At 50.6% G+C, this 8,567-nt stretch overlaps 1 protein-coding gene across 1 annotated transcript in view; it reads right to left on the bottom strand.

Moving 5' to 3' along the window:
* Positions 1-1,315: 1,315 nt before the first annotated feature.
* SIRPA (signal regulatory protein alpha) overlaps positions 1,316-8,567 on the bottom strand; it is a 39,691-nt gene continuing 32,439 nt past the window's right edge. The window contains exons 7-8 of the mRNA XM_087818832.1: positions 6,295-6,334; positions 1,316-3,867 (exon numbers count right to left, since the gene is read on the bottom strand). Coding sequence (XP_087674958.1) covers positions 3,613-3,867; positions 6,295-6,334 — 295 coding nt within the window. The 3' untranslated portion in view covers positions 1,316-3,612. The remainder of the gene's footprint in view (positions 3,868-6,294; positions 6,335-8,567) is intronic.

The following is an 8,567-nucleotide window of genomic DNA, read 5'->3' as shown; positions in this document are numbered from 1 at the left end:
CGGGTGCTCCATGAAATACTCCCCAAGTCTCCGCGCCTGGACACAGTTCTTCATCCCCACCTTCCCAGGAAACAGGAGGCATTTCCCCACCCACTCGGCCTGGAGTCAGGCCTAACACCTCATCCCTGCAGACAGCTCACAGATTTCACAGAGCTGAGCTCTCCATCACAGCCAAGGTCCTGGCTTTGAGGCAAGTGACCTTTGAGCCCCGCAGGAGGCTCTTTGCCTCGGGTCCCTGCTCACATGGGCCAGGCCAAAGGCTCTGGGATGGTCCCAGCTCTGCTGTGGGACATTGGGGAAACGACCTAACTTCTCTGTGCCTCGTTTTATTCATCTGTAAAATGTGGGTAACAAGAGTTCCTACCTTACCTGGTGGTGGGGGATTAAATGAGTTGGTAACTGTAAAGCACTTGGCATTTTACTTACCATACTACGCAGTCAGTAACAACACGTGATGTACTGATATTAGCTCAGGAGTTAGAAGGGCACTGAAGTCAGAAAGCTGGAGTGTGAGTCCCAGCTATATCACTCATTAGCTGTGTGACCCTGTATAAGTTACATTACCTCTCTGTGTTTTATTTTTAAAATGAGGTCAGTAATATTAACTGCCTCGAGTTGTAAGGTTTAGAAGAGCTAATCAATGAAAAGTGCCAACACACAGTAAGCACTAAACATTATATAACTGCCATTAATATTATTAATATACTAATGGAGGGGAGGTAAGGGAGCTAACATGTATTGAGCACCTACTATATATAGTACTGGACATGAACCATCTGGCAAGGATATTTTAGGACGAGCATTAGGTTTCTGCACTCGGTAGAGAAGGAAAGTGAGGTTCTGCTTGCCCAAGACCCCACAGGTGCTGAGGGGTGACTAGACCCCAATGTGCAATGTTTAGTGGGGAGAAAGGGCCCAGTGGACTGCTTAGTGAAGGACTGCATGTCCCAAGCATAGGGCTTGGCGCCCCATGACCCCCTTTAATCCCCACAGTAACCCTGGCTGGGGGTATTATTGTCCCCACGGTGCTGAGGATGGGCCTGAGTCTCAGAGAGGTGACTGGTTTGAATTCCTGCAGCTACGAAGTGGCAGAGCCGCATTCAAACTCAGCTCTGTCGGAATTCTGCTTGGACACAACCCTACCCCGACTCCCTCTGAGCCAGGGAAACAAAGTCTCTGTGCCTATTTGAAACCCAAGAAAGAAGACTGAACGCCACGATCATTGCTAAGCCCTAGGCCCGCATGTGATCCTCTCCCAGGCTCCTGGGGACGGGGGACACACTCAGAGACACAAGGACACTCAACATCCAAAGGGGTCATTGTTACCCAGAAATCTTTATTACAAAAATATTTTGCAAGCCAAAAAGTTTAAGTTGCAACTATATACAAAACGGGGCCTGTTTCCTTCCCAGCAGTCTTAAAATAAACTCTCGAAACCACGCTCCTTCCGCACTGTCATCCAACCTCTTCCTTTCCCTGGGGTTCGATACACAAGGTATGAGAATCTCCAGGCTGCCAGTCTGAGCTAAAACTACACGGCTTCCTTGGCCTCATTCCCTCACCCCCCTTCCAAAATTCAAAATAAAGTTAAATTAAAATGGCACCAAGAAAACATTCTTTCAAGATTCTGTGTGAGTGTGTATGTGTGTATGTGTGCTCTCTCTGGGCAGAAGACAGGGAGACAATGGTTTAAAAGCCAACCTTTTGGAATTTGGAAATAGTCCGAGGCAGGTGGCTGGGACACTGTGCTCCCAGATGCCACAGAGAAACTCTAGCTCGTTGGGCCAAAGCTGCCCACATGGCCTGTTGGCTCAGCTCGTCCCTGGATGCCGTCATGTAAAACACCAAATCCCTGTCCCCCAGCAGCCGGTCTGTGCTGCGCTCCCGGGGTTCCACCTGTAGGCTGTGCTTACAGGCAGAATGGGGCAGCTTCCCTTTCGCTCCGGGTGGCCTGAGCAACAATCCCTTAGGCACCAAGTCTCTGGACCCAGGCGGGGGCAGGGGTGGGGGGCGGCGAAGCTTAGTGTCTCAGTTCTAAGAGCTGAGCGGTTACACGTGAAGACACAGCGTGCAAATTCTGTTTGCCCTGGGCTCAGCCAGGCTCCCGCACTGAACTGGAAGGGTGGGGGTCAGAGGACAATGGGTCACAGCTTCTGCCCAACTTCCTGGGACAGAGGGACAGAAAGGTGGGTCAGTCCTGTCTTCATAGCTGCCCAGACCGCCTGTCTGTCTTGGATTTATTCCAGTTTGATCCCAATGGGGTTTGAGAGCAGAGATGGAAGATTTCTGCTGCAGAGATCAGCTCAGAGAGCAGGAATGGGGGAAGGTCGCTAAAGGGGTGGGGGAAACACCCAGGCACTGCTTCCTACCCTGCATGGCCCTAAAGTGCTTATGAGGAATGGTGGGGAGGAAGGCATCTTTCCTCTCCCCTTTCCAGGTGAGCAGATTGAGGCATTAGTCTTAACAAGACCGTAGCCTGGAGAAACACTGGCAGGTTCAGACTTACCACGCTGGGGGCAGGAAGGCAATAGTACCAGCCTCGTGGCTTGGCTGAGAACGTGGCCAATTTAGTCCTGGAGAGAAGGGTAAGCATCTCCGTGGAGCAGCCAAACTGGAACCTTCTTCCCATCCTCAGGGCTCTGGGACATGGAGGGACTCACTTTCTACTGCAGGATATTCCCTCCAGGAAACCAACTGCTAAATCTTGGACAGCACAAGACCCAACCATGTACTTCAACACATGACAAAGAGCCAAGATAATGCTGCCGTTGTTTTAAGAAAAAAACAAAACAAAACACCACAGATCAAATTTTCTTACACCTCAGTTTCAAGATTGCACATTTCACATTTATCAATAATTTACAGGCGTCCACAGCGAGATGTTGCTGAGTTAGTGCTAGCTGGAGGAAGCAAGCTCAGGTCTAAAAGGCGAGGCAGGTCCACATGGAGTGTCAAGGTCAGGATGCTGGGTCCTCAAGAAGTCTCAGAGGGCAGGAGGAGGAGGGTCTTGTTACTCAGTCCTTGGTAGTGGAGGATTCCCTGGAGTGTCCTCCCCTCCCAGGGCTTGTGACTTGTCAGTCCAGGGATGCAGGAGGCCAGGACTATTGACAGCAACCTCACTGAGTCTCAGGATGTGGTCCCAGAGGGTTTTTTTTTTTTTTTCTAGCTTCTCCATGGATGGGGCAATTTAATTTAAGCAGAACTTTTCTTGGAGCCCCAGTTGCATGGTGGTGGTGGTAGGAGGGGCAGGTGGGGGTTCTTTCACTCCTCACCTCGGAAGATCAGGTTGCAGAACATCAAGGAGGCTGTCAAGAATTGCCAAGACCATGGCGAAGACCATGGTTGATGAAGAGAGGCATCAGAGTTCTTGGACTCCTGGTGGCTCTGGCCAGGTGGGCTCCCCGGCTGGTCTGGCAGCATTGGCCTCCATGTGTGGCAATGTAGGGGGCTGTGACCACCCTGGAAATGCTGGAGAGCCAAGCGGGCTGCAGAGACAAGATCCAGCCTCATCTTTGGGTCCCAAGACCTGTGCCATCCCGGCCCTTTAGGAACTGGGCTGGCTGCCCCACGTGGGACAGGAAGGATCATGGGCACAGACGACCCAGGCCCAGTTCACTTCCTCTGGACCTGGACGCTGGCATACTCCGAGTGAGATGGCTCAGGCTTGGGGGCTGGCTGCTTGGGGGCCCGGTTGAGGTGGACCATGTCCAGGTCGGCATAGGTGAGGGTGTCCTCAGGAGCAGTCGGCCGGACGGCCTCAATGCTGGCGTACTCCGTGTGGTTGTTGGACTCAGGGGCCCGGGGGGCCGACTTCTTCCTCTTGGGCAGGTTCAGGTCTGCATATGTGATGTCATTGTTGTCCTGGATCTAAAGGAGATGGAGAGAAGGTCATTCTGGAGCTCCCAGCCTCTCACCCACTCATCAGTACCAAATCTGGATGCCTGTTTCCTCTTGGTCCCCAGTGACTCAGCCATAGTTCACACCCAGCTCTTCTCTGGCCAAGGTTTCCTGCCTCCAGCCTTACCCTTCCAATCCACCTCCCTCCTCACACAGCCTGAGGATCTTTTTGAAAGCCACTGTGGTCACCTCCCAGCCCTCACTCAGTGTCACCTCCTCCCACAGTTGTGTCCTGCCTTGTCCTACTCCTCCCTCTGCCTAGCATCCTTCCCCCTCCTTCTCCTGGTGATGAGTTTAATCCACCCTGTACGTTCAAGAACAAGTGTTGCTCCATCCTGAGACCCAATGGGCTGGGTCCAGGGCTCCTTCTCTGTGTTCCCTCAGCCCGTTTCTCCATTACAGCACACGCCACATAGGACTGCGTCTATCTGGGGGTCTGAGTAAACGCTGATTCCCTAGTGGGTGGGGACATTCATTCACTGACTCGTTTATTCAACAAATATTCACTAGGCATTTGTTATGATGCAGAAACCAAGGCTGATACAGAAGAAGCCTGACTGGTGTTGGCCAAATGAATGAATGAATGGCAACAACTTCAGCCTCAGGGTGAAGGTGGGCACTGGGAGACAGAACAAGGGCATGAGCGAATGAGGCCTGTTAGAAGGGTGGTAAAGGTTCTGCAGTCAGAAGCCTGAAGTTTAATCCTGGTTCTGTTCTCTCTAGCTGAGAGGCTTTGGGCAATTCATGGCATCTTTCTGGGCCTCAGCTTCCCCATCTGTAAAGTGGGTATAATAATCGTATCTATCGCCAGGGTCACTGTGAGGACCAGGTGAGATCCTTCAGGTAACACTCTTAGAATGGAGCCTGGCATGCACTGAATGAGCACGTATGTTCAATAATAGTTGAAATTATCAGCCATCCAGCAAACCTGAACATCTCTCTCCCACGTGCTAATCTCACCACCAACTGTGCCCTAAAATTACCCACCAGGAACGATGAACTTTGCTTCTTCTGTGTCTGGCACCTATGGTGCAGAAGCAGAGAGGAGCTGCCCGCAAGGGTAACTCCTGGTTGCTGCATGACAACCCCAGGTCTCAGTCCCTGACGGCTATCAGCACCATGCTGTCGCCTGGATCACCTTATTCAGGCCCTGTCACAACCCTGCTTGGTTGGAATGATGTACCCCGGTTTACAGGTTTACTAAGACCCAGGAAGGTTAAATAATTTGGTCAAAGTCACACAGCTGAAGAAGATCTAAAGTCTGTTGAATCCTAAAGCTGTGGTCTGACCACAGCTCCTCTGTCCCAACTCTGCACGGTCACACTTCTCTCTAGGAAACCCACACCAACAGCATGAAATGCCCTCCCTGGCAAGGGCTGGCACCTGGTACCAAGAATCCCAGACACCAGGCTGCAAGTGCCACAAGAGCTGGGCTGGCACATAGTAGGTGCTCGGCAAGCCTTTGCTAACTGAATTTGGTATAGGTTTCAGTGATCAGTTCTTTCACCATCATTCTTTCCCTGGAAGGTTCCAGAAAGAAGTCCACAGGTAAAATGACTGGGGAGAATGTCCCCTCTCCCACAATTGGAAATTGTCATGTTTTTCTAATCACCACCTGAGCTCATGCCCAGGGCCATGGGGGGCCGCACTGGGTCAGGAGAGCAGGACACAACATTGTGGCCTACAAACATCATGTCTGTTACCAGCCCTCAGTCTCTTCAACAGATTACATCTAAAGCGATGACAACAGCCAGGGAAATGTCAAGGACAGCTGGCGTTCTCTTGTTCCAGGTTCAGGGCAGGGCCTGTCTTGTTACAAGACACAGGGGAGCCCTCTGCCTCCGAGGTCTGACAGCAGCAGCGGGAAGGAGCGAGGCTGGGCTTCTCGGAAACAGGCCAGCCATGCTGCCCGTGCCATCTCCTCGGCATGGTGAGGAGGCGCTGCCAGCTGGAGGAATTAATGACACAGGTCTTTCCATCAGACAGACAGATGCTGGCAGCGCCACGTTCCTCTGTGGGAGAGGCACAAGGCGGAGCGAAGAGTGAGCTGGGCAGGGTGTTCCCGCTGGACGGACTGGCCTGGGCAAATGCACGCAGGCAGGATGGCACCGTCCACCTGAAGGAAGGCTGCGCACATTGTGAAGGGCGCCCCCTGGAGTTGTGCAATGGGCGGCACTGAGCCAAGGAGGTGGAGACAGGCATCTGGCTGGAGCAGAGGGAGAGAGTGTGCAGAGAACTGGGGGAAACGAGAATGTAAAGAACCTCCACCCCCCCCTCCCCGAGCCCTTCCAGCCTGGGAAAGGAGTCTTAATTTAGAGCAGAATCTGCAGCTCCAGCTGGTGTAAGAAAATCACACCATCGAGTTTCCCAGGAAGGGCACCTCACCAAGGACTGTACCTGGGTTACTTCTCTGGCATTCTTCTCGGGCTCATGCAGCCTAAAAAGGAAAGAGACACACAGATAAAAATATCCTCCCTATCTCAAGCGCTCATGTAAATTGATAAGAATAACATTGAGGTTCTACTTCCTATGTGGGTGGAGGACATGGATGCGCGGTTCACAACAGAAATACAACTGCTTATCAAATGTTTGGACAAATGGGTCAGTCTCACAGAAAAGGAATTTCAAGCAATTTTTTTAAGCTACTCTATCGGCAAGGATCTTTGAAAATTAGAATACTCGGTGCTGGGGAAGATATGGTGAAACTGGCATCTTCATATATTGCGGGTGGGGGGGCAACCCAGTGCAACCCTTTTGGGAAGCAGCTTTGTTAGCCAAATCTTAAGAACTTGGGAGGTGTCCTCATCTTTTGACTCATAATTGCATTGGTGGGGGAATCAAAATACAGAAAAAGCTTTATGCACAGAGGCACTGGCTCAAGGAAGGGTGGGGGAGGGCGGTCTGCATCTAACAGCTCTGCCAGTGGGGACTGGTTAAGGAAATTAGTATAGAATCGTAGATAAAGACTTAAAAGGTTTATGAAGAGGTTTCTTTTTTTATTACAAATGATTACATTAAAAGATAAGTGAAAAAAACAAAATTCTCAGTGGAATGATCTCGATTATGAAAAATGTGTGGATAACACTGGAAGGAAACAGTAAAATGCTAATAGCAGTGGTCTTTGGGTGGTATTTTTTCTTCCTTTTAGTTTCCCATATTCTCCAACTGTTCTATATCATACACATCTAGGTGTTATCATTAAGAAAACAAGAGGGGCCCTAGCCAGTTTGGCTCAGTGGTTAGAGTGTTGGCCCACGGACTGAAGGGTCCCAGGTTCGATTCCGGCCAAGGGCAGGGACCTGGGACACAGGCTCGATCCCCAGCCCTGGTTGGGGCACTTGCAGGAGGCAACCCATCGATGTGTCTCTTTCACATCGATCTCTCTCTCTTTCTCTCTCCCTCCCTTCCACTCTCTCTGAAAAGCAATGGAAAAAAATATCCTTGGTGAGGGTTTAAAAAAAAGAAAAGAAGAGGGAAGAATCAAATGTCCGGGTTAATCAAAGCAGCCATTCATGCACTTGATTCTATAATTGGAGGCCATGGCTTGGCTCGCTGCAGGGTCACAGCAAGGTGGTGAGTGAACCAGAGCCACTGGTTCTGCAGGAGTTGTATAAATTCTCAAGCCACAACTCTGCAACGTTAGCCTGGATAATGTCAGAAGTGAGCAATGGGGCTTGGCAGCAGGGTTATTAATGGATTTGGCATGGGTGCTTGGCTCAGAAAGCAGTTGTGGGGCATGATGGGCCCAAAGCGGCCACAAAAACGACCCCCTGGGAGCAGGGACAGTCTGGTAAGGAAGATCATGCAGATCTAGCCACATCCCACCTGCTTCCAACCCTTTGGAGTTCCCAATGCCTCTGGTTCAAGTCCAACTCTTCACCCTGCTTGTAAGCCCCATGTTGGCCCCTACTGACCACATCCCCCAGACTCATTCATTCCCCTGTCTCTGTTTTCCCCACTTATCCACCCACCAAATATTTCTAGAGGACTACTTGATACGACACAGTGTCTGTGTCAGCAGCAACAGACCCTCTGGACCACTTTTTCCTTGGTTAACTTATGTGTCATTCAAGACTCAACTGTGGCATCATGTCCTTGGGGAGGCTTCTCTGAGAGTGATAACCTGGCTGAGCTGAACCTGCATGACAATTTCAAGCCTCCTTATATATTTTCCCATCTGGTTTATGTGTCTGTCTGTCAGGCTTCCTTACCATATGGGTGATCAAAAAGTGCTCAAAAGTGACTTGGAATGAATGCTAGTCAGACTGCCCCAGGGCCTTTGCACACTCAGCCTTCCTTGCCTCTTCATCTAGTTCTCTCCTCTTCCCTCAGAACCTGTTTCAAATAGTCCTTTCTCCGGGAAAACTTCATTGGATCCCCCAACTCCTTTCTCAGAACACTGGCCTCCTTTCTTTCAGAGCAATATTTCAGATAGGAAGAAATTATCTGTTTTTTATGTGTCTGTCTCTTCTCTGGTCTCTCCTTTCTCAGGGAGTGGTACTGCTATTACTCATCCCTGTGCTCGGGCTAAAGAAGTGGGAGCCATCCCCAAGTCTCCTCTCTCCTCCTTTACAACCCATGTCTGATCTACTACAAGGCTTGTTTACTCTGCCCCCCAAATACATAGCAAACCCAACTGCTCCATCACCTCTATCATCCCAGCTCCCTAG

The sequence above is a fragment of the Miniopterus natalensis genome, chromosome 7 (genome assembly GCF_054644295.1).
Source record: "Miniopterus natalensis isolate mMinNat1 chromosome 7, mMinNat1.hap1, whole genome shotgun sequence".
Taxonomy (NCBI): Eukaryota; Metazoa; Chordata; class Mammalia; order Chiroptera; family Miniopteridae; genus Miniopterus; species Miniopterus natalensis.
Note: the sequence above shows the minus strand (reverse complement) of the source record. Positions and strands in the feature narration are given on the sequence as shown.